The following is a 27,044-nucleotide window of genomic DNA, read 5'->3' on the forward strand; positions in this document are numbered from 1 at the left end:
CAAATTATATATATATATGTGGCTTTAAAAACTATATTTTTTTATTAAATACACTATAAACAGATAAAAAGAGATGCATTACTTTACTGAAAAAGTTCCAAGAAATACACAAGTTAAACAGTTTTGAAGCAAAAGAGTTTGATTCTGTCAGGTATTTCCAGTGCCACACTAACAGGGGCTAACCTCCATCACAAAAATTGTATACTCACAAAGAGTAATTCTTTGACTCTCTAGCCATGGAATTGTAGGATCTCAAAATAATCCTAGGCAATTTAAGGATTGTTTCCATAAACTGTTATATTGATTTTATTACTTATTCATCTTGATTCTTGCTACAAAAGTTGTTAGCTTTTTAGATTTTTGATTCTCAAGGGTTACTATACTGCTTGGGATATAATAAGTACTCATTTGATGATTTGCATTTTTTTTTTTTTTTTTTTTGTCTTTTTTGTCTTTTTGTCTTTTGTTGTTGTTGTTGTTGCTATTTCTTGGGCCGCTCCCGCGGCATATGGAGGTTCCCAGGCTAGGGGTTGAATCGGAGCTGTAGCCACCGGCCTACGCCAGAGCCACAGCAACACGGGATCCGAGCCGCGTCTGCGATCTACACCACAGCTCACGGCAACGCCGGATCGTTAACCCACTGAGCAAGGGCAGGGACCGAACCCGCAACCTCATGGTTCCTAGTCGGATTCATTAACCACTGCGCCACGACGGGAACTCCGATTTGCATTGTTATATAGCATTTGTTTCTATAAAAATATATTATTTAGCACATACATTCTCAAAGAGGGTGATATTTCCTCCTAGTGGGTAAAAAATTGTTCTTAGCAGCAAAGAAATTTAATTTTTAAATGTATAAAGCTCAGATAGTCATACAGTACCATAAACAAGTATGCCGAATATTTAAAATATTAAAATTTCATGGGGGGACAATTAGGAAAAAAAGTCTAAAGTGTTCCTTAGTGGGAGTAATAGTGAAAAAAAAAAAAAGGATAGGAAACAATGGTTTCACATTTTAGTTTGACAGTTTGAACTGGGCATCAGATTTAAGCTTATGAAAGGTATCAGGCCTGCAGATTGAAGACAAAGCACCACTGTTACTGAGTTCCAAAGAAAGATACTTTCAAAAACTACTGAAAAACTCTGTGCTTATCACATAGAAATTATTGAAAAAATGTGGCACAAACATGATACCAACAAAATCTAATGGAAAAAAATCATGACTAAGTTTTGATTCATTTCTTAATTTTTTTCCCCAGCAACACTGTTTGTTATCCTTTCAGTATTTTCTCATGAAATTTCTTTATTTAGACTCCTTCCACTGGCATATGTAAGTGTCTAACTCAAATGGTTCTCATATTGAAAATCTTTGTAGTCCAAAAACACCTGGTTGCTGAAAGGATATGAATATTCTAGAAACTTTGCTTCAAACCTACCTGCCTCTCTTTCTTGCTTGCTTTTCCATAGCAGTGGAGTTTTTTTTTTTTTTTTTTTTTTTTTTTGGGGGGGGGTGCAATGGCTTCTGGTAGGATCTGAATATGGTTACTGGTGCAGTGGTACCCTTTATTGTTGTGATGTGTTAGATTCCCATACTGTGGAAATGTTATTGAACTAGTCTAGTTAATCTAGTTAGTCCTGAGATTCATTAATATGCTTCAGAAATACAAACTTACTGTGAAAAATGTTTGCATATATTATTTAATTTCTGTCTTTAATATGATTACTTTTGTTGAAGGATAAGTTGACAATTCAGGAGAATCCACTTTATTACATATCTTCAGCTATGTCTATGCACACTTTTGTGATTCAGTTTTAAAAACACGGCCTTAACTGTCAAGCCCTGATATTTGGGATATGTTGTTAACAATCCTTTGTCCTTTGGGGATGGAATAACAGCTAAGCACTTAGGATGTGCAGAGGTAACAGCTACACTTGCAAAAATGCATTTTCTGTGCTTGGCAACTTGTAATTGGTTTCAGCATACTCACACAGACTGTTTTTGTTCTTTTTCTTAGAAGATGCATTAAAATATCTATGTATTTTTAATAAAGTATTAAAGGAACAAATTTATTGACTTCTACCACTTCCATACCCAGTAGTGATGATTTTTTTTACCACCAATGAATCAAAGATTATAACTTCATCACTGCAGCTTAAAACATTTTTGAACTATCCTGTTAATCTATTCTGATTCACATGAATTCCCATATTTATTTGGAAAAGACCCTACTGCACTCTATATATCATCTGTCTTTATGAAATGCCCATCTTCCTCTGAAAATTTTTATCACTTAGACTGTATATAAAAATAACTGAAAAAATGCCTTTAGAATTTTTTTTACATTGACTTACCCCAATCAAGAATATAAGAATGATTTTTTTTTTGGTACTAAACACTTTTAAAAATAATTTGTTTAGATAATCTTATTTTCTCTGATGTAACTAAAATATCCATATTTTCCATGAGGTAATTACATTGTTTGAGAGATGCATTCTGAATTGTAATTTAATGAAAATAAATTTTTACACATCTCTCACAAGAAGAAACTTGCTAAAATGTTTAGAGAAAAGGTGGGATTGAAAGTATGAAAATTAAGTTTGACATGGTGCCTCTTGTGTGATCTACAGGTGGCAGGGATGGACTGTGGCAGTCATCTCAGAGGCCAGAGGAAGGTGTGGCCTGCCACCATGGGGGCCTGTGAGTAGGCTCCACCTGCAACCCTAGTCACCTCAGGGGTTGCCAAAAAAAAAAAAAAAAAAAAAAAGAGGGCCCTGCAACAAAGCCCCACACATTATTGATCTCACCCCCTGGGAACACACCTGCCCTGAAGGTGCCACTGCCACACTCTGGGCAGCACCCATACACTTGATCATTGTCCCTTCCAAAGACCCTACAACTAGGAGCAGCTGGTGCAGCAACTCCTGCACAGGCTAAGTGGGACTGGTTCCTTCTGTGGTCTGCAGGTGGTGGGGGCAAACCACTACAGTTATCTCTGACTCCAGAGGTGGGCATGGCTGTCCAACACTGGGGATACCTGAAAAAAAAAAATCACTTGCAGCCCCAGCCACCTCAGAGGGCACCACAGAGGAGGACATTGTGACGGAACACCACATGTTATTGCTCTTGCTCCCCTGGGAGCACACCTGCCCTGCTGCTGCAACTGCCAAATGCTCTGGACAGTGCCCAGACACTTGATCACTGTCCCTTCCTAGCAACCTACAACTAGAAGCAGCTGGTGCAGCACCTCCTGTGGGGGCTAAGCGGGACAAGGTGCTTCTTGCATGGTCTACAGGTGGCGGGGGAAAATCATTGCAGTTATAACTGACTGCAGAGGTGGGCATGACCAGCCATCACTAGGGGTCCCTGAGCAGACACTGCCTGCGGCCCCCATTACCACAAGGGCACCACAGAGGAGGGCATTGTGACAGAACATCATCTGTTATTGCTTTTGCACCCCTGGGAGCACACTGACCCTGCTGCTGCCATGGCCAAATGCTCTGGGCAGTACCCATACACTTGATCTCTGTCACTTCCCAGGGTCCTGCAACTAGGAGCAGCCTGTGCAGTACCTCATGTGAGGGCTAAGTGAGACAGCGTGCTTCTTGCACAATCTGCAGGTGGCAGGGGCAAACTACCAGAGTTAATCCTGACTCCAGAGGTGGGCATGGCATGCTACCACTAGGAGTCCCTGAACAGGCTCCACTTGTGGCTCCAATAACCTCAGAGAAGGGCACTGCCATCGAATACTACCTGTTTTTCCTTTTACTCCTCTGGGAACTCACGCACCCTACTGCTGCCACTGCCAAATGCTCTGGGAACCTTGTAAATCTGCCTAAGGCTCATTACCACTTCCCAGGGCCCTGCAGCTAGGAGTAGGCTATGTCACCTTCCTGCAGGACCTTGCTGCTATTAAGAGCCCAGCAACCAGGCACTGACTACTAGCCCTACCCATTGCCTCCTTCTCTCTGGAAACACAGTCAGCACCCTGGGCATAACAGCCTGCTCACACCAAAGAAAGAGACAACAAATATTCAAACTCCCACACCAAAAATAAATAGTAACCCCCACAAAATAAAAAGGGATGTTCTTGCATAGAAGCAGCCATTTAAGACTATAGTTTGGCTTCCCTAAACTCACAGAAAAAGCAAAACATAAGCAAGATGAAGCTCAGAAATGATACCTAGTTAAAGGAACAGAATTCACATGAAGCAGCAAAAAATGAAAGACCTCTGCAGTCTGAAAGACATTGAGTTAAAAAAGGAGATAGTGAAAATACTGAAGGAATTAAGGCTGAATATCAAGGAATTAAGAGTGTATAAGAACAGCAATGCAGATTCCTTTAGAAAGGAATTAGAAAACATAAGGAGAAACATAGAAAAATTAGAAAATTCATTTGCAGAGATGCAAACCGAGCTAAAGGCACTAAAGAGCAGAATGAATAATACAGAGGAAGAATTAGTGACTTGGAAGATGGAATAATGGAAATCACCCAATCAGGAAAGAAGACAGAAAACCAAATGAAAAAACACAAAAGCAATATAAGAAATCTATGGGATAATACAAAGTGGGCCAATCTACGCAAAATAGGAATTCCAGAAGGAGTAGAAAAAAAAAAGGTGATTGAAAATATATTTGAAGAAAGTATGTTTGAAAACTTTCCAAATCTAAATGAAGCTGATATCGAGATATAGGAAGCACAGAGGGCCCCAAACAAGTTGAACCCAAATAGGCCTACACCAAGACATATTATAATAAAAATGGCAAAAGTCAGATAAAGAGAGGATTCTAAAGGCAGTGAGAGAAAAACAAAGTGTCAATTGTAAGGGAACCACCATAAGACTATCAGTTGATTTCTCTACAGAAACAGAAATGGTATAGGCCAGAGGGAGTGGCAAGATATATTTAAAGTTCTAAAAGAAAAAAAAAAGTAGCCTAGAATACTTTATCCAGCAAGAATATCATTTAAAAAGCAGGGGAAATAAACAATTTCTCCAACAAACTAAAGCTAAAAGAATACAGCAATACTAAACCCATTCTAAAACAAATACTGAAAGAGCTTATCTAAATAAAAAAAAGAAATAGGATGGAGGAAACAACAATTGGAAAGCAATCACTTAAATGAGCCAGCATACAGATCTAAAAGAGGAAAAACAAAAACAAAAACAAAAACAGCTACCGTAAAAGCAATGATAAACACAAGGAACAAAAAAGGACAAACATTAAGATGTTAAAAAAAGACTTCAAAATCACATAATATGGGGAAGGAAAGTAAGAAAATATAGATTCTTTTTTTTTAATAATATGTTTGAGCCTATATGACTATCAGGCTAAAGCAAGCAGACAAAGGAAGGGGTTAACATCCTTAAAAAACAGGGCAACCACAAATTAAAAACAAACATTATAATCACAAAAATTAAAAAGAAAAGTACTTAAGCATAAAATAAATGGAAAATCATCCAACCAAAAAAAAAAAAAGAAAGGAAGAAAGAAAGGAGAAACATAGAATCAACTGGAAAACAAGTTTAAAATGGCAATAAATACATATCTATCAATAATTACCTTAAATGTCAATGGACTGAATGCTTAAATCAAAAGACACAGAGTGGCAGACTGGATAAAAAAGCAAAAACCTTCAATCTGCTATCTGCAAGAGACTCACCTTAGGGCAAAGGACACATATAAACTGAAAGTGAGGAGATGGGAAAAGATATTTCACGCCAATGGACAAGACAGGACATTGCAACACTCATATCAGACAAAATAGACTTTAAAATGAAGGCCATAGGAGTTCCTGTTGTGGCTCAGTGGTTAATGAATCCGACTAGGACCCACGAGGTTATGGGTTTGATCCCTGGCCTTGCACAGTGGGTTAAGGATCTGGCATTGCTGTGAGCTACGGTGTAGATTGCAGATGTGGCTTGGATCTAGCATTGCTGTGGCTGTGGTGTAGGCTGGCAGCAACAGATCCAATTAGACCCCTACCCTGGAAACCTCCATATGCCATGGGTGTGGCTCTAAAAAGCAAAAATAAAATTAAAAAAATGCACCCAAAAATATCAAATACCTTGGAATACACCTGACCAAGGAGGTGAAAGATGTATACGCTGAGAACTATAAAACATTAATCAAGGAAATTAAAGAGGATGCAAAGAAATGGAAAGATATTCCATGCTCCTGGGTTGGAAAAATTATTATTGTAAAAATGGCCATACTACCCAAAGCAATCTACAGATTCAGTGCAATACCTTCAAATTACCCATGACATTATTCAGAGAACTAGAACAAACAATCCAAAAATTTATACGGAACCACAAAAGACCCAGAATTGCCAAAGCAATCCTGAGGAACAAAAACCAAGCAGTAGGCATAACTCTTCCAGACTTTAGGCAATATTACAAAGCCACAGTCATCAAGACAGTGTGGTACTAGTACAAAAACAGACATACAGACAAATGAAATAGAAGAAAGAGCCCAGACACATATGGTCAATTAATCTTTGACAAAGGAGTCAAGAATATAAAATGGGAAAAAGAATCTTTTCAGCAAGTAGTGCTGGGAAACCTGGACAGCCACATGTAAATCAATGAAACTGGAATACACCCTTATACCATGCACAAAAATAAACTCAAAATGGCTTAAGGACTTAAATGTAAGACAAGACACCATCAAACTCCTAGAAGAGAACATAGGCAAAACACTGTCTTTCATCAACTTTGCAAATGTTTTATCAGGTCAGTCTCTCAAAGCAACAGAAATAAAAACAAAAATAAACCTCTGGGACCTAATCAAACTGACAAGCTTTTGCACAGCAAAGGAAACCATAAAAAAAAAAAAGCAACAACCCAAAAAGACAACTTACAGAATTGGAGAAAATAGTTTCAAAGGATGCAACGGACAAGGGCTTAATCTCTAAAATATACAAGCAATTTATACACAGCTCAACAGCAAAAAAGCCAATAACCCAATTGAAAAATGGGCAAAAGACCAGAATAGAGATTTCTCCAGGGAAGATATACAAATGGCCAACAAGCACATGAAGAAATGCTCAACATCACTGATTATTAGAGAAATGTAAATCAAAACTACCATAAGTTACCACCTCACACCAGTCAGAATGGCCATCAAATAACAAATGCTGGAGAGGGTGTGGAGAAAAGCGAACCCTCTGGCACTGTTGGTGGGAATGTAAGCTGTACAACCACTATGGAAAACAGTATGGTGGTACCTTAGAAAAATATACATAGAACTTCCAAATGACCCAGCAATCCCACTCTTGGGCATATATCCAGACAAAACTTTCCTTGAAAAAGACACATGCACCGGTGTGTTCGCTGCAGCATTATTCACAATAACCAAGACATGGAAACAACCTAAATGTCCATCAACAGATGATTGGATTAAGAAGATGTGGTATATATACACACAATGGAATACTACTCAGCCATATAAAAGACCACCATAATGCCATTTGCAGCAACATGGATGGATCCAGAGACTCTCATACTAAGTGAAGTTCAGGAAGACAAATACCATATGATATCACTTATATCTGGAATCTAATATATGGCACAAATGAACTTATCCACAGAAAGGAAAATCATGGACATGGAGAAAAGACTTGTGGTTGCCAAGGGGGAGGGAGAGAGAGTGGGATGCATTGGGAATTTGGGGTTAATAGATGCAAACTATTGCCTTTGGAATGGATTAGTAATGAGATCCTGCTGTATAGCACTGGGAACTATATCTAGTCACTTATGATGGAGCATGATTATGTGAGAAAAAAGAATGTATACATGTATGTGTGACTGGGTCAGCTTGCTGTACAGTAGAAAATTGACAGAGCACTGTAAACCAGCTATAATGGAAAAAATAAAAATCATTATATAAAAAAGAAAGCATCAGCATTATGACAAAACAAAATAACTTTAGTTTTGTAAGAAATGTTATTGATCTCCATTAATTATAGACTGTAATAGCATGATATATAAACCTGTCAGTTTAAATTTAGATCAACAAATACTGAGTTTTACCATATATCAGGCATGTGCTAGATGCTAGGGTAAGAATTTTTTAGCTGTCTTTAAAAAAGGTATTATATTTAAATTTAAACATGTAATTTTAATAGCCAATGTCATTTCTAATATTTTTTAAGTTAAAATATTTAACACAAAACTTTGTATTTCAAAAAGACCTTAAAAATTAAACAACTCTATTTAATTATTTTTTGTCTATTTAGTTCATTTATGCAGTTTTTGCCTTTTTACGATTATTTATGCATGATTCACATCACTATACCTAATGACTGAGATTTAGTTACCTGTTTCTGATGATTGCGTTATATGAAAATAAATAAGTATAAATAGCATTCAGAAGTCCCAGTTGAGGGTCAAGGATCACAAACCCAATTAGTATCCATGAGGATGAGGGTTCAATCCCTGGCCTCAGCTGAGTGCATTAAGGATTCGGCATTGCTGTGAGCTACGGTGTAGGTCACAGATGAGACTTGGATCTGGACATTACTGTGTCTGTGGTGTAGACTGGTGGCTGCAGCTCAGATTCGACCCTTAGCATGGGAACTTCCATACGTCACGGATGTATCCCTAAAAACAAACAAACAAACAAACAAAATAGCATTCAGACAAGTGGTATTTGAAGAGAAGGGAACATGAGGCTAATTCATATCTATCGCTTTGGGGCAGTCAACCTCTATGAATTCAGTTTGTATCATCTGTAAAATAAAAATTATAATAGCATCTACATAATATGGTTTGGGGGAGCATTTCTTGAGTTAAAGTGCTGAGAACATTACTTTGCATATTGCAAATGATCAGAGTAAGCTAAAATTTATTATTAATATCACACTAGCCCTCAGGGAAATTTATATGAACTGGCTTATTTGTCCAGGTGTGTAAATATTTATGCTGACATAATTTTAAGGAACTAGATTTATCAACTATAGAAATAAGTAGATTATGAGATGTCTAGCCCATTCATTTAAGCCAAATGTGACCTACCATGAGTTCATCTGTTTTATGTATACTCATTATTCTATTTGTACTCAGAGCTTTTAAAGCACAGTGAATAAATTCATTGTGTTTGAAATCAGATTTTGGGTCTGATTTCTAACACTAGCTGCTTGTATGGACTTGTCATTTCACTTCTTAGTCTTCATTTTCCTCTCCCGTAGTGGAGAGTTTGCATGTTTATTGAAAAATTAAATAAAAATATCCACATGGAGTACTCCGTATGATGAATGTCATATTAAAAGCACCCAATAAGAAGTGTGTATTATTATCATATGCTTAAATATTTCTCAAATCAATGTCATTCAAAACTCTTATTAGATGGAATCCACTGTTCATTATCCACAATTGCAACTTAAATCCAAAATTATTAAAATGCAGCGTTTATATAAATTTTAATAATGGGTGTCACTTGTAACTTCATCTTAGCTCTGTGCTTGACTATTCCTCCAAAGTGTGAGGAAAACTAGACTCCACTAGACTCCACTTCCACGTTTTCTTCTTCATCCCTCTTTTATTTCCTCCTGGAATTTCACTCCTACTTTTTGTGGGTACCATTAATAGGTCTCTGCATTTGGGAATAAGATGGAATAAAGTGAGTTAGTCACACGTATATTATTAGAGCATTCTCTGCCCTTTCTCAGCTTCCATTGGTGTCATCATGACAAATTGTTACTTGATGACAATACCATCCACGCATACCACTTACTGAGCCTATGCTGGCCTAGTCATTGTTTTACCCACTTTATTAGCAACAGTCCTCCAAGAGACTGAGAAGCATAGTGCATGTTGAAAATAGAATAAAAGAGATTCAATGTTGAAGAAAAATTGTCGGTTCTAGGGTTTGTTTGAATTTTGCTTAATGGGAAGTAATACTTAAAGCATAGTGGAATTTCACATGATTGTTAAAAAATAAATTAGAAGAGGATCATGTGAAACAATATCTATTTTATTACTATGAAGATTGATTACACACTAAATTATTAATTTTCATAATGAGGACCAGGTTTTCTTTTTCCCTTTCAGTAACTTAAGGTACAAGTTCAAAATCAAAGAGAAAACACATCACTCCAAAAGTTTCCACATATTTTCATTTTGATAATGGACTGTATATTTGTCTTAACTTACCTCTTAAAATCTTGCTTGAACCCACACCTTCATAAATATTTAATACATCCATAGAATATGTATTAAAATAACTGAAGTTCAGTTCAATGGAAAGTCCTTGGTTTACACTGAATTATAAACAAAAATAGATTATTACATTCTTAATAGTCAGCACAACTAAATGCATTCTAGAATTTGAACGTATTTTCCTAATTATGATAAAAATATGTAACATGATATAAACACTTTTTTTTTTTTGGTCTTTTTAGTGCCACACCTGCAGCATATTGAGGTTCCCAGGCTAGGGGTCCAATCAGACTTGTAGCCACCAGCCTACATCAGAGCCACAGCAATGCTAGATCCAAGCCATGTCTGCGATCTACACCACAGCTCATGGCAATGCTGGATCCTCAACCCACTGAACTAGGCCAGGGATCGAACTGTTCCCTCATGGCTGCTAGTTGGGTTTGTTAACTGCTGAGCCATGATGGAGACTCCAATATAAACATTCTTAAATTTTTAAAGGCATAGAACAGTATTTTTAACTATAAGCACAATATTGTATTGTAGCTCTCTAGAACTTTCAACTTGCTTGATGAAAACTCATTACCCATTGAACAAGAATTCCCCATTTTTTCTCTCCCAGGCCCGGGCAAACACCATTCTACTTTTGGTGTCTATGAATTTGAATTCTAAGGTATTCATATAAGAAAAAGGCTTCATATAAGTAAAATCATGCAGTATTTGTCCTTCCATGACTGGCTTGTTTCACTTAGCATAATGTCCTCAAGGTGCAACCATGTTGTTGCGTAAGTTAGGATTTCTTTCTTTTAATATTCCATGATATACTGAGACCACACTTTCTTTATCCATTCATCTGTTATGAACGTTTAGGTTGTTTCCACCTCTTGGATATTGTGAATAATGCAGCAATAAACATAGGAGTATGTATCACTTAGAGATCTTGATTTCAATTCTTTTGTATAAATACCTAAAAATGGGATTGCTAGATCATAGGTGGTTCTATTTTTACGTTTTTAGGGAGCCTGCAGACTGTTTTCCATAGCAACTATACCATTTTGCATTCTAATTAATAGTAAACAAGTGTTCCAATTTCTCCAAATCCTCATCAACATTTGTAATGTTCTGAATTTGTGTGTGTGTGTGTGTGTAATGGCCATACTGATTTTGATTTACATTTCCCTGATGATTATTAATGTTGCGCAATGCCTGTTGACCATTTGTATTCCTTTTTTGGAGAAATATCTATTTGAGTCCTTTGCCCACTTTTCATATGGTTTATTTAGCTATTGAGCTTTGTAAGAGTTTCTTATATATTTTGAATATAATTCCATATCATATTTATGGTTTGCAAATATTTTCCGCCATGCCATATGTTGCTTTTTCATTCTACTGCTTCCTTTGATGTATTGAAGGTTTTTCATGCAATGTACTGCTGCTTGTTGATTTGTGCTTTTGCTGCCTGTGCTTTCATTTTCAAATCCAGGAAATCCTTGCAAAGATCAATGTTATGAATCTTTCCTTCTGTTTTCTTCTATGAGTTTTATAATTTTAAGTCTTATGTTTAAACTTTTGATTCATTTTGAGTTGATTTTTGTGTACAGTATAAGATAAGGGTCCAACTTTATTCTGCAGCTGAATATCTAGTTTTACCAATACCATTTGAAGAGGCTATTGTTTCCTCATTGCAAAGTTTTGGCATCTTGGTCAAACATAATTTGACTGTACATGTGTGGGATTATTTCTGGGCTCTTTATTCAGTTCCATTGGTCTACATGTCTATTTTTATGCTGATACTATACCTGTATTGATTATTGTAGCTTTGTAATATATTTTGAAATCAGGAAGTGTGAGGCTTTGTTCTCTTTCTCAAGAGAATGGTTATTTTGGCCATTTTAGTGCAGCTCTTCTTGGCTTTGTGCTCACCTGAGGTATGCAACTTCTTAATTGGATTCTGGAATTCTCATAATTTTTTTTTTTTTGGTTCACATTTCATTGTTAAATCAATATATCTATGGAGGAGGAAAGCTGAGGTTTCTTTGCTACCGATCAATTCTTTTCTCATTATGCCAGCATCTGTATGAAAAATCACCTCTGGTGTGATTTAGTCATGGCAGATTAAGAGATGGGAATATCCTCTCCATATATCCTTTTTGTTAAACCTTAAATGAAAGTTGGATCAGTTGCTATATATTTGACCTCCAAGCTCTTAATATGATTGACCAATCCAATCATTATGATGACCAAAATAATCAACCCTGAAAGTTGATCTACTCAGCAGTAGGAAAAGTATTCAAATTTTAATTTTCAGAAATTCAGGGAAAGGTGTCTAGGGCAACATCTATTTATAACTTCATGGTCTCACTGAAGTGTAGGATCAGAAATGTGAATTATTCTTGAGTATTTTGTTCCATTGAACTCAGAAAGAAAAAAGGCAGAACAATAAAGCAGAGCATGGGTGATAATTTTGAGGCTGGATGAATATTGAAAGTGCAGGTAATAGACAGAGGTCTAGTCTCCAAAGTCAAGAAGACTGAGAAGATATGTGGCTTCAGAGACTGGCTGTGGAGGCTGCTGAATGAATAAGGGCTCCTGGCCAAGGGCATGGCAAGCTTGGATTTTGTTAAGTTTTCAGTAGTACCTTGGTCAATTAGGATATTGGGGACATTCATCATAAATCTAGTTAATTTGAAACTCTAAATTTTATTGTCAGAAAACATCCATCTGGGGAAAGAGCTTAGGTTTGGCAAACACTATATTAGGTTCTTGGTAAAGAGCTGGAGTTCAAGGCTGGAGTTTAGTCTTCAAGGTTTGGGGTTGACACCACTGATATGGCATCGACTAGCAGGACAATATTAAAAGACATCTAAGCAGAAACCCAGGTGTTTTTTTTTATCTCATTCGTGTTCACTGCCAAGGAGGGGAAGTTAGAACAACAGTGAGTTGTTTTTAAAAATTATTGGTATGTGGACCTCAGCCCTGGATTATCAGATTTAGTGGTTCTGGAGTAGACTTGGGGATGTATAGTTTTAAATACTTCAAGTGTGGTAGTGCTGTGCTCTCAGGTTTGAGGGCCACTGGAGAAAGATGTGTATATGCAAGAAAGGTTATTCTCAGATGTATTTAGTAATCACAGGAGGTTGTTAGGGGTGGGAGGAGATCATTTGGAAGGAGCAGGAGATCTTCCGCTCAGACTGCAAGAAGGAGCTTAGAGCAGATGGTGACAGCTGTTTCCAAAAATTCCACCTCTGTTAGGTCTCTTTAGGGGTCCCTTTAGGGGAGGCTGCTAGTGAGACCTTTGGGAATCCAGCATCAAACCTGAAGACAGGGGAAGAAGAAATAAGCAGCCTTCAGGGATGACTTCTGTTCTTTTAATGAAAGTTTTGGGGTCTCCAGGCAAGATTTTTTTTTTCCCTACAAGTGATGTTGTTTTCAAACTATTAAATTAAGGATTGTGAGAGTATGAGAGAAGGTCTCCAGGAAACTTTGTGTTCAGAAACCCTTTACTTTTTCAAAATAGTAATTGAAAATGGAAGAAAGAAACAAGTGCCTATGGTTTTCTAGCTTCTTCTGATTCAGAAAAGCCAACTTACTTGCAAGAAGCCAAAGGCATTTTTAAAGTTGAGTTTAATCAGAGAATACTGTATCTGATGTTTTTATAATATTACACATGGTTATGTCCTGAATTTTTGAATGGAAAGGGTACTTTTCTAAATGTTATTTATATAGTTTATATTTTTATTTCAATAGCTACTCTTTTAGAACTCATTTTTATTGAGCACTTAATATAGTACTAAGTGTTTACATTCATTATTACATTTAATAATGACTTTGGCTGCTGTAGAGATACTGAATCCTATAGACGGAGAAATATTGAGTCTAAGAGATTTAGTCATTTGCCTGAGATCACACATCTTGAATCTGAAGAAGCCAGATTTAAACACTTAGTCTCCAGTGCTCACATTCTTAATCACTGACACTGCTATACGTGGTCTTAATGAACTCCAAAATATAGTTTAATTGCATATTAACCATTTCTACATTAGTTGCTTTGTCTTCTAAGCTTGTCCTCATATCACTTTGATCACCATTGGGAAAAATGAATCATTAGGTACAATGCATCTCTAATGTGGTAATTGGTTTTGAGAAGAAAAAATACTTAGATTATTTATACAATTAATTAAATCATAATTTTATCATGAAGTACAGTATTTAGGATAATATTTTAGGTTCCATAGGTTTTAAAAATCATTCCTATATAAATTATGGATTTTTTGAAATAGATTTAAACAATAAGCAATGGAAAAGGAAGCAAAAAGAATGGAACCCTACAAATCTTTAATTAACATAATGTGATTACATAAATTATTACATAAATTTTTATTGCTGTGCTGTGTTTACTGTGCTCTGATTATAAGACCCCCTTGTAGATTTGAACTGGCTTTACTAAGAAGAGGATTTAACAATTAAATTATTATTATTTGGTATTAATAAAATTCCATCTAGTTACTTATGATGGAACATATTGGAGAATAATGTGAGAAAAAGAATGTATGTATATGTATGACTGGGTCACTTTGCTGTGCAGTAGAAATTGACAGAACACTGTAAACCAACTATAATGGAAAAAAATAAACATCATTAAAAAACCAAAGATTACAGGAAGAAATCATTGTGCAGTTAGGAATGCAGATCACTTAGAATTCATTTCCTTTCCATTTTCAAAGGAACTAATTTCAGATATTTCTAAGACTTTCTGCTGACATTTTAGGTTAAGAATAGACCATTTTTCATTTTACTTATTTATGAGCAATGCTAATAGATATTTATAAATGTTTCTTGTTAAATATGATGTGATTATATTAGAAATAATACCCTCTAAGTTTTTGATTTTTCACTTGACAAGAACGACTTAGAACTTCCTTTTTTTTAATACAAAACATTATCTTTTGTACACAAGTAACATGTTGTTTACAGCATGAAAAAAAAAGGGGAAATTGGGCTCCTAGTTATAGCACATAGCTTACATGAGACTGAGCTCCAAAACAGAAATTATTTAAACAGAACAGGATGTTCTTTGTTCCCTGAATAATGCCAAGTAAATGTGTTTAGAACAATCTTCTCTTCATACCTCATCTCGTCTCTGGAATATGTCTACACAGGAAAATAACTCTTATGAATCTTTACAGGGCCATTTCCTATCATTTGTTTGGCAAGAACCTGAGGCTCTCTCTTTTAACCTTTTTAAATCAGCTGTTACATTAATTCCCCATTTTCCAGTGAGTCATTGCAAAGATTAAAATAATTATATGGTGGGTCAGACTGGGGAACCATAATCCCATCCAGCTGTTAAGAGAAATAAACTAACTAGAATGCATTTCTCAAAGTGAATTCTACTTTGGGTACTTGTGCTGAATGCTTTGTGGGGGAAAATGTTCAGTGGCTTAGTAGGAAATATATGATTGACTCAAACATACTGGCTTGAAGTGTCTGGGTCCACTTATATGCAGACTTTTTCCAATAAATGCATACTACAGCACTACGCAAATTGTGGATGGGGGATATGTAGAACAGAGGGCCAACTGTAAGTGGATTTTGACTGCATGGGTTAAGGCTCCCCTAACTTTCCTGTTGTTCAAGGGTCAACTGTATATTTTGGGGAAGATTTACTCACATCTTAACTTATTTAAGGCCATGAGAAGTCCTATACTCTTTACAAAAAAATTGCAATGAGTTTATTCCAATATTTCTTGGAGTACAAATGACTTCCCCTTGGAATATCTGAGAGAAATGTGAGGTACTATTCCTCTGTGAAAAAATGCTTAGGCAAATATTAAGACAGATCAGTTATCAGAAGTTTGATTGTTTTGATCATCATGATTGGATTAGTCAACTAACCTAAGACTTGAGGTCAAATGTATGGCAATTGAACTATTATTCAACTATTATGTCCCACGGGGGATTTCCATATAGATGCAAGCACAATGAGAAAAGAACTATTCTGTAGCCAGGATGAAGCTGAGTGAAACGCAGTTTCTTGTGATACACAGACATATAGGTGTGCTGTTCATTTTGACATCTAATTTGTGTCAACCATAGGGAAAAGAAAACTTGCCACAGAGTCCAATGAGATGGCCCCATTTATTGTTCATAGGGCAAAATTTCTTCTTAAAAGGTTAAGAATGAAACAGAAACTTCTTGAACAGGGTATCAGTTGGGAAGGCTTTGCTCCATAGTTAATGAAAACAATTATCCCTCCAATAAATACATTGTTAAGGATGGTTAAGACTTACTGCATTGGAGTTAAGAACATGAAATAGAAGATGGTGTGTTACCGTATAATCCACTGGCAAACAACACTTGCTTCAGAAAGCTTTGGATACTGTGCAGCATCGAAGGACCCAGAAGATTCAGTCAGTAAAAATTTTCCATCACAAGCCGTGGCTGTGAAAAAATGGCAATTAATGTGAGATAAAAACAGTCTGGGAAAGGATTCTCAAATGAAATGGGAGTCAAGTTGGCTAATGAACTTTTTAGAATACTCAGGACTAAATCTATACGAGGCTATTTCACAAAACTGAAACAGTCAAATGGAAGTAGATCAGATCTCATGTTTTAAATCTATTAGCTATTTTCAAATACTCTTACTCACCCCATCATAGAGTTCTTTAGAAAAACATTCTAGTTCTACATACCCAGAGCTAAGTTGTTTTAGTATATTTTTTCATATTTGTAAGAAAACAAATATACCTGAATTATAAACTTCCAATTTAAACAAAAACTATTATTTGTTGTTATTGTTTTATTTTCTCCATTAAATTGGAGCTAGGCTGAATTTCAGCTACATGCACTAAATGATTTGCCTTCATAAAAATGTTCAGAATACAGCCAGGCAAATGATACATATGGGTATAAACGGCCTGAACACAGCTTTTAAACTTCATTACTTTTGCTCCTTTTTGCATAGACTCACAATTTAGCTCAGTATTTCATTCACTAATCCCGAATATATTTTTCCTTCCCATAACAATTCATTTTCTCTTTTAAATCTTATAGCACATTTAGTTCATGTACTTCTCTTTAATGTCATCCATTATTAGTCATCTTAATTTATATCTGGGTCACTTCGAATTAGAGTAAAATCTTCTTGCAAGCATGAACCAGGAGGTATAACCTATAGCTTTTTATCTTATATTTGCCAAATATAGTATGTATTAAAAATAAAATTTATTCAATTTTCATAATACTTAGTTTTCCCTAAGTTATTTTCTATGATGTTATTTCTGTTAATAGCGTATTCTAAAGCAATGACTCATGGAATACGTCCTTTTTCTCTTGATACATTGTTAACTCCTCATATGCCAGAGGAAATTTATCAAAGTCAAATTGCTGCTCTTGGAATCTGAGTGCTAGAATAATCTAATCCTACACTGATAGAAGGAAAACCTCATTGTAACATTATACAGTGATTCTGTCACATTATAAAATATAAGCTATTATATGACATCAAATATTTCATATGATGAACAGCAGAAAGAAATTGAAAAGCACGTAGAAATCTTGCTTAAAAATATCTCACATTTTGGCTGTTTTTTTGCTACTTTTGGTATATATTTTTAAAAGGCATATAAGATAAAGTTGTTAAAAAAAGGTAAATACATTTCAAGATTCAAAGTCTATTTAAGTACAATGGCATAGGAATGAAATGCATTGGATTATGCCCTAGGAATTAACTGCATTGAATTTGTGTTGGACTATTAGAGGCTGATTCCCAGAGGGGGACAAATAGAAAAGAACAAACTAAGGACAGAAAAGATAATAACACAATATCACAGACTTCAGGAAATGAAAGAAAAAATTGTGGCTTGTTGGGAGAAATGCATCACTTTTAATACTTGAGCAAAAAGGACAATTAAAGCTAATTTGTATGATTTGAAGATAAATAGTAAAACATGTTAATGCAGAGCTAAATCATTTTCTAGTTGTAAAAAAAAAAAAACAAAAAACCCAAAACCAAAAACTCCTTCTTTACTCTCAACTCTCTGCACATCACAAACCACAGAAAATAAATGAATTCCTTAGCTTCAATAACCATAAAAGAATTGTGTCTGCTTTGTATTTTAAGTGATATATGAAGTTTTTAATCACAATTTGTCAAGAAATATGTGGATTCCAAGATTACAGGCAGGGCAAGAATGTCCACTGCTAGGGTAAATAGTCTATATTTAAACTATGCCATTTAGGAACCCGCTGAGGAAGGGCAATCAATCCTACCAGCCCTAAAATACACCTGCTAGCATCAGTGGAGCATTTATTGTGTGCCAGCACTGCTCTAAGGTCATTTATATGTATTCATGTCCTTTTCACCACAAAATTATGAAGTTTCCAGTGGGGAAACTGAGAGTACAGAGGGGTTAAGTAACTAAAATAAGCTCTCCCAACTTATAAGTGATGATTTGAAGCAAGTAGTCTTATCTAATACCTAATATTAACCTAATACTGCAATATATAGAGCTATCATAATGATATCACCCACTCTTTGAGCTGAAAAGCAGGCTGTGTGTGTTTGTGAGAGAGAAAGAGAGAGAGAGAGAGAGAGAGATTGTAAATGAATGAAGAAACAGGAAATTAAAAAAAAAGAATTTCATCGTGTTCAGGGTTTTTGAAATTAGAATATAAATTATGTTTGGACTAGCACTTCACAACAAACAGGAGGAAGCCAAAAAAAGAGAGTGAAAAGGGGAAAAAAAGCAAGATCGGTTTTAGATTCCACATGTAAGTGATGCCATATGGTATTTGTTTTTCTCTTTCTGACTTCACTTAGTATGAGAATCTCTAGTTGCATCCATGTTGCTGCAAATGCCATTATTATATTTCTTATGGCTGAGTACTATTCCACTGTACATGTACCACATCTTAATCCATTCATCCGTTGATAGGCATTTAGCTTGTTATAATTTCCAAGATACAGGCTTGTGCTAGGGGATTTTTTCATACCTTCATTTAATTTCAGGGTGTTTCTGAAGAACCTAATTTTACATAAGACAACGAAGCAGGATAGACTTTGAGAAAAACAGATATAACCTAGCCATGGCTAAGTAGGATTACTGGGGGTTCAGGATTATAATTTGTTAGATTAGAAAGTGCTTTTCAATGTAGCATCAGAGAAAGGGATAAATGAGCTGTCAAATAATATCAGCTATTCTATTGCACTGCCAGAAATTGCCTGTAATGGTAATTTCACATTGATGTTCTTAGGACCCACTGAGAGCGCCCTCTGCTGGCTAAACATTTACTGGTTGCATGTTTGGTCAGAGCTTTGAATTCTCCAGGACACAGAACTCACACACAATCTCTGACTATCCACCCAGGTCTGTTGTACACATACATTTGAGGCACGCAGACAATCTATGGAGACACTTGCCAACCTCCAAATAGGTCTGAACATTGGCCTAAAGTCTGTGAGTCAGCATTTTTTCTTCTCACAGGTCAGCTAAAAAGTGAACTTTTTTGCTGATGCAATTCTATCAGAAGAGAAAAACAGTTTAAAGAAATCTTGGTTCCGCTATAGTCAGCTATAAGTTGTGCAAACCTAAATAACTAAAGACTAAAAAAGGAAGCTGTGTGAGGAAGTCAACATTAATATGACTCTATTAATAACATAATCTAGAATTAGAGCTCACAGCTGGAAAGGAAAAAAAGAGAAAAAAAGAGAGCACAAAGGTCAATTTTATATAGAGAATTCTCTTAAAATAATTTTTCAGTGAATGCAGATTGATGGACAGGGCTTTCATGTAGAAATTATGCTACTAGAAGTTCGAGGTGTTGAAGTGAAGTACTCACCATCATTAAATAATGAATGAAACAACTTATATGCCTGAAAATCCTAGATGGACAGAGTGATTGATTTGTCCCCTTTCTTGTGCCACAAAAACTTTAACTTGTTTTTCAAAAACAGATATAATGCTAACTTTAAAATGCAAATAATGAAGAGAGTCAAGAAAAATGGAACATGAGGATCTAGAGGCTTTAAAAATTTAGTGAAATGGTATTGAATTGATATGTTTCAGTTTAAGAAAAACTTCCATATTGAAAAGTAATAATGCAGTTTGATTTGTCTTTAAAGCAAATTTAGAGAATTCAGTTCTGATACTGAGGTTCTTGTCATGAGTTTATAGTGATGCAAAATAATAACTCATGGCTTTATAGCTTATTTCAGGACAAGGTGTCACACATGGGATATTTCTATGGTTATTTTCCAATGTACCTGGATACTAATTTATTAGGAAAAATATAAACTCCATGACAGAGAATGCATAGTGGGTGTGCTTCATTTTCTGCTTATTCATCTTATATATTCCCATATCCACCACCATTTAAAGTTATTGATCATCATTATATAGGCTTAAAAGTATGTGTCTCACTTGGATACACATTATTTTTGAAATATGAATCAACATCACCTTTATTACCTCATGATGGCACACTTGTATCATATTCTTTCTGAAAAGGTTTTGAAAACTGCCTGAAAGCCTTAGCAAAAAAAGGATGTTGCTTTCTTCTTTGAGTAACTTAGTTATATAAAATAGATTAAAAAATATTCTGTATCCTGCACTTTCTTTCAATATGCTCTGAGTGCACTTCAAAGTATGTAGTTAAACTTTGAAGTTTGAATTTTATCCAAGAACATTTGAAATGGGATTGCTTAGCAGAAACCTCTTTAGTCAAGTTGCTGGTTTTTGAGTTGGTACTGGGAAACAGACCAACTGCCTGTCTTTTCAAGTATATACTGAGTAGATAAGTAATATTTTAAACTTTGGTATTGGAGCATTCATCTTTAATTAATATTAAGCAAGAAGAGCAAAGTGTAATGAGGAACAAAGTGTGGCAAATTTTAACTATAGCCTTTATACATTTCAGGAACTGACTGTGCTCATGGTCAATTTTTAAACTGACTATAAACTACACCAAAAAAATTATTTGATTCCTGTTTATTTTTTCAAGAACAAATTATAGGTTAGGATTATTCAAATAGTTCTTCACATTGGTAACCAATCTGTGTTTCCATTTGTGTGCTCATCTTTCATGTACATATTACCCAGCTATGAAACAAAGAAATAAGCCGAAGAGTAAATATGTTTGAATCAGTTAGAGCCGTGTTTGGCATGTAGTAACAACAACTTAAATGTTAACTACTATGGCAAAACAATAATAATAATAGTAGTAATTTTTTATTAAAACAGATACCAAAATTTACAAAGAAATGCAGATATTTTATTCTTCAGACATGAAGATTTTGTTCATAACTGATTTCCCTTATTCACAGGACTACAACTCAAGTATCCCTTTAATATGTCTTTTGTTTCTTTGCCAAAAGGTGAATACAGGCAATGATCAAAATTAAGGAGTGATGATTGCTGAGTCAGAGACTATTAAAATGCAAAAATAAAATGACCAATATTAAGATAGGATGGTGGAAAAGCATTTGAATCCATAATGGTTTTTAATAAGCGATGAAAAATAATGCCACTCTCTTCCCCCAGACATTTTTTGCTTTTTGTTTGAGATTTTTTGAACTGTTATTTCCCCAATTTTTTTTTCTACTGTACAGCATGGTGTCCTCCCCCAGACATTGTTAACCATAGCATTCTTTCTGTAGCTTCAAATGAAATTCTTTTTAATTAATTAATATGCCTAATATCATATGATAGTTTAGGATATATTAACTTTTCTTTGATTTTATATTAAATTAGAAACATGGCTATTGAGATATGTCATTATCCAATAGTTTCTGGTACCTGAGGGTGTGTGTGTGTGTGTGTGTGTGTGTGTGTGTCTGGTACCTGAGGGTGGGTGTGTGTGTGTGTGTGTGTACACAGTGAGAGAGGATGAAAAAGAAGGGGGGAAAAAGGAGGGGAAACATTACTTACCACAAATTTTACTGTCTTCATCCGAACCATCTGGACAGTTTAATTCTCCATCACAAAATAAATCAACTGCTATACACTTAAGCGCATCGGCACATGGCCTTGAACCAGGTAGGCACTCTATAGAGACATTTCCTTTAAAAAAAGATTGAATCTATAAGTTTTCTGCATGGTAGATTTAATTTCCAATCAATGAAATATGTACAGTGTTTGGATATTATGTATTTTTGGTTATTTAGGTAAGTATACACTTACTTTGAAGCATGTATTTCAATTTCCAAAAGAGATATTTATCTCAATTAACTGGCTATTTAGAAAAACTTAGAATTTTCAATTTTGAAGAAATGATACATATTTCTTCATTGATGTTAAACATTTACTTTGTGGATTTTAACCTTGATGAGACAATACTACAGTTTGGACATCAGGCCCCCAGTATTTACCTGGTAGGTTGTTTTTATCTGTTTTGTGGGGCAATTTATTGGAATGTATACACATCATCTGCAGTGTCTGGTAGCCACTTCGTTTACTTATAAACTGATTATTTGAAAACAGACTGACTGAAGTTAAGGCTTGCATTCTGCAGAGTAAAATTTGTCAACAAAAGCCATTATATTGTGAAATAAAACACTTCAAATTGCCAGTGCCTTGAGCATGAGAAACCCAATAGTTATTTCTGTTCAATGTCTCCTTCCTTCTTGGGTCAGAGGTACTTAGGGGGAAAGATGCAAATGTGCCCCTGAGGGGTTCTGTGCCACACTCTGGCCAGGAGCTGATCAAATTTGTTCCCAATCTGTCCTGCCCTTCACCTGGTCCTCTTCCACATTTCTAAATATAGAGATGGACTGAGACACACATTGTACTTCTAAAAATTGACTTGCAAATTTTAGGTGCAGTTCTAAAAAAAACATGCCCACTAGATAAACTAGTATGTTTTTATTTTTCTGAGCAATGTGAGAATTTCAATATTTTTTATCTACAATGAGAATAACAACGATGGTTTAAAGTTTTTGGAAAATCTTTAAGCTCAATAGCATTTTTTTGGTTATTGTTCTTAATCTTAAAACCAGCACTTCACTGCCATCTGCTGGCTTTTAAATACATATTTGATTCTGAAACTTCTCTTTATTCTCCAAGAAATTAATTGGGGAAAGATGAATCCTTCTGTCAATAAGTCTGCTAAAATAATATTTAATTAGGAACATTAGGTACAGGGTTGCTGAGTGTATGTACAACTAACTGGACTTCTGTAATTGGCTATAATTAAAATGGATATAAACCATTGGGAAATCCATGGATCACCTAACATTTAAAATAGAATGGGATGGGAGTTCCTGTCATGGCTCAGCGGAAATGAATCTGACTAGCATCCATGAGGATGCAGGTTCGATCCCTGGCCTTGCTCAGGGGGTTAAGGACCTGGCATTGCCCTGAGCTGTGGTATACTTTGGTCGCAGAGGCAGCTTGGATTCTATGTTGCTGTGTATGCAGGCCAGAAGCTGCAGCTCTGATTCAGCACCTCCCCTGGGAACCTCCATATGCCAAGGGTGCAGCCTTAAAGAGACAAGGAAAAAAAAAAAAAAAAAAAAAAGAATGGGATGAAGCCCCAAGCCATTCCCAAATTACAAAATACTCCCATTTCAGAGAATTTTAAAATGATAAAAATGTTACTGAATAAGGTTATATACATATTATAAGATATATGTAACATACTCATCAAGAGAGTCCTTAATTATTGAGTCCCTAATCTATGAAAGGCATAGTGTTGATAGCATTCCACAAATACTTGATAAATGAGGAAAAAGTGCATTAGTCTAGAAACTCTATGTCTCATTTTAACAGAAGTTAGTAGCATTTTAAGTATTCAGCATCTAGAAGAATAGATTTTGGGATATAACTAGGAAGATTATAATTCTGTCTGATCTCATGCTTCCCACAGGAACTGCTGTGTCTGATGCTTCACATCTTTGTCTGTTGCTCATTAAACTTTATAGACTGAACCTCAAAATCACACTGGCGAGTGACACCACTTGGGATTTTTGATCTCATTAATGATCATTAATTCTCTCTACAAGTATTTATTTTCTACTTATTTGTGTCATGGATTTTTTAAGGGATAAAGATAAAAGGATGAGTAAGGCAGAGACTCTGTTCCCACAGAGCTTGGAGTGTTGTGGGACACTGATTCATTAGCTAATTATTTTTTAAAATGAGGTAGAAAAAAAGTGATATGGGCACACCAAGGACTGGGCTACACCAAGGATTAGTTTACTTCTGAGGCAGGGATTGAGAATATCATCACATAAACTAGGTTTTGAAGGATGCTGAGAAATGCACAAGAGAGGCATGCAGAATGTATACATGGTGATGTGACAAGAACACATTACTATATGGAAAACAGGGAAGCCTAACTTATCAGATGTTATGGTGTTTGTTGAAGCTAAGGCAGGAAGGGAATTTAGTGCCACATTCAGAAAGCATTTTTTTGGGGAGGGGGTTCCCTGTGGCTTATGGAGTTCCCAGGCCAGGGATCCATCTGAACCACAGTTGTGATCTATGCCACAGCTGCAGCAGTGCAGGATCCTTTAACCCAGTATGCCAGGCTGAGTATTGAACCTGCGTCCTGGTGCTGCAGAGGTGCCACTGATCCCATTGTGCCACAGTGGGAACTCCATGGAGAGCATTTTTTAAGTCTCTGTAACATGTTAAAAATATTTTTCTATAAGCAGTGGCATTGAAAGTTTTTACATCTATGTGTGACATAACCAGCCCATGTTTCATAATGACATTTCTTGGACCAGGTGGAGAATCATATGAAAAAGACCAACAGAGAAATTGTTTCATTGGTCAAAGTGAAAGACGCTGAGGGTGAAAACTTTTGCACTAGCAGAGGAGATGGGGCATATTCCAACTACTATATTACAAGAAGAATTTATGAGCTTTAGTGACCAGATGTGCCCCTGACCAGAGGGAGGTGGAGAAGGGGATGCTAAGGATGACAGGTATGCTTTTGAAGTCACCAGGTGAATTACCAATGGTCATTAGTCATGATGGTGATTATAAGAGAAACAGCTGGTAGGGTTTGAAAATTAATCTAGTTTGAAATATTTTGATTTGAAGGTGGAAATAGCATACTCTTGTTTAGGTTGGACTCTATCTCGCCAAACTGTTGTATAAACACTCTTCAGCTATTTTGTCTCATCAATAAAAAGAAGTTTCTCATTTTGAAACAATATGGAAAATATGAATAGAGATTTGTTATACAAAGGAAGTGTATTTTAGGATTTTATCAGATTTTATTTTTTCTGTCTCATCTCCTTAATACACATAGATGATTTCAATTTCCAACAAAACTATTGTTGAAACATTAAAACTTACAGAAATTAGCCAGATGCTAATTTTTAAAAATAACCTTCCATTATTAAAACTAGAGTTCTTTGTGTGTGGACTACTTAGTTCTCCAGTTTTTTTTTTCTTTTTATGGCCACACTTGGCATATGGAAGTTCCCAGGCGAGGGGTCTTATTGGAGCTGCAACTGCCAGCCTACACTACAGCCACAGCAATGCCATATCTGAGCCGCATCTGTGACTTGCACCACAGCTTGTGGCAACACTGGATCCTTAACTCACTGAATGAAGCCAGGGATCAAACCTGTATCCTCATGGACACTATGTCAAGTTCTTAACCAGCTAGGTCACAATGGGAACTCCTAGTTTGTGATTTTATTCCTTAATTTTTGCTATAATATTTCTCCTTTTCTAAGAAATCTGTACTGTACTTCTCAATAAGGGATTTTTAGCAAAGGAGTTAAGAAATTCTACTTAGGAAAAAAATGTGTGCAGAGAATAATAATTGTTTCTGTTTATTAGAAGCTGATCAAATTGTCTGAATATTATTTTACTATTTTACTGACTGGGAAAAGACTGGCATATTTTATATCTATATGACATATTACTTTCAGATATTAATTATTTAGCATATTATGAAAACCTACCAGTAAATCAGTATTATTTGTAGTTCTATAAATGGAGGGCTTTATTTATTTATTTATTTTGCCTTTTGAGGGCCACACTCGTGGCATATGGAAGCTCCCAGGCTAGGGGTCAAATCAGAGCTGCAGCTGCTGGCCTACACCACAGCCACAGCAACCCCAGATCCGAGCTGTTCCTGTGACCTACACCACAGCTCATGGCAACAGCAGATCCTTAAACTACTGAACGAGGCCAGGGATCAAAGCTGTGTCCTTATGGATACTAGTCAGATTCTTTTCCACTGAGCCACAATGGGAACTCCTTAATTACATATTTATATTGGTATCAGGAAGGATTCAGTAGACACTCAAATGTGATTACTTCAGAGAGAGTCACAGTCACAACACTTTCCAGTGATTTAGGGTGAGGAATCTCTTGCCCCTACTTTATGCAGGCATTGTGCTAAGCATTGTGGAGGATAAGAAGACTGAAATCCGTTATTTTCTGTCTCAAATCAGTTACAAAAAATGTTACATTCAAGATAATAATTTGAAAATCATATTTTGGAAATCTCAGATTTTTATTTCCCCCATTCTTTTTGACCATACTCACAGCATATACGGAAGTTCCTGGGCAAGGGATTGAATCCCAGCTTCAGCTTCAGTCTACACCACAGCTGCAGCAGTGACAGATTCTTAACCTACTGCACCAGGTTAGGGATCAAACCCACATTGCTGGAGAGACAATGAATTCTTAACCTGCCCAGTGGGAACTCCTTCCATATTATTTAAATAGGGGTAATAATACTTGGTGGCCAAAGCTGAGACAAATTAAACCCAAGGTTTAAGAGCTTACTTAGTAATGGAATCAGAATCTGAATCCATTTACGCCTGCTTTGAGAGACCATGTTCATTTCACTATACTATGTTAAAAAAAGAGATATCACCTTACAGAAATTCTCATTTACTTTGATAGAACAAATTTAATCTTTTT

The 27,044-nt window shown here is 35.7% G+C and overlaps 1 protein-coding gene across 2 annotated transcripts in view; it reads right to left on the reverse strand.

The window, feature by feature from the left end:
- Nucleotides 1–27,044, reverse strand: part of TMPRSS15 (transmembrane serine protease 15) — a 172,326-nt gene that overhangs the window by 112,048 nt on the left and 33,234 nt on the right. For both annotated transcript variants that reach the window (XM_021068532.2, NM_001001259.1), the window contains 3 exon segments: nt 22,083–22,214; nt 16,488–16,596; nt 10,153–10,259 (listed from right to left, as the gene is read on the reverse strand). In XM_021068532.2, coding sequence (XP_020924191.2) covers nt 10,153–10,259; nt 16,488–16,596; nt 22,083–22,214 — 348 coding nt within the window.

The sequence above is a fragment of the Sus scrofa genome, chromosome 13 (assembly GCF_054392235.1).
Source record: "Sus scrofa isolate SSC_HxYL_T2T_F1_AM1 chromosome 13, Sscrofa_HxYL_maternal_Yorkshire_Landrace_v2.0, whole genome shotgun sequence".
Lineage (NCBI taxonomy): Eukaryota > Metazoa > Chordata > Mammalia > Artiodactyla > Suidae > Sus > Sus scrofa.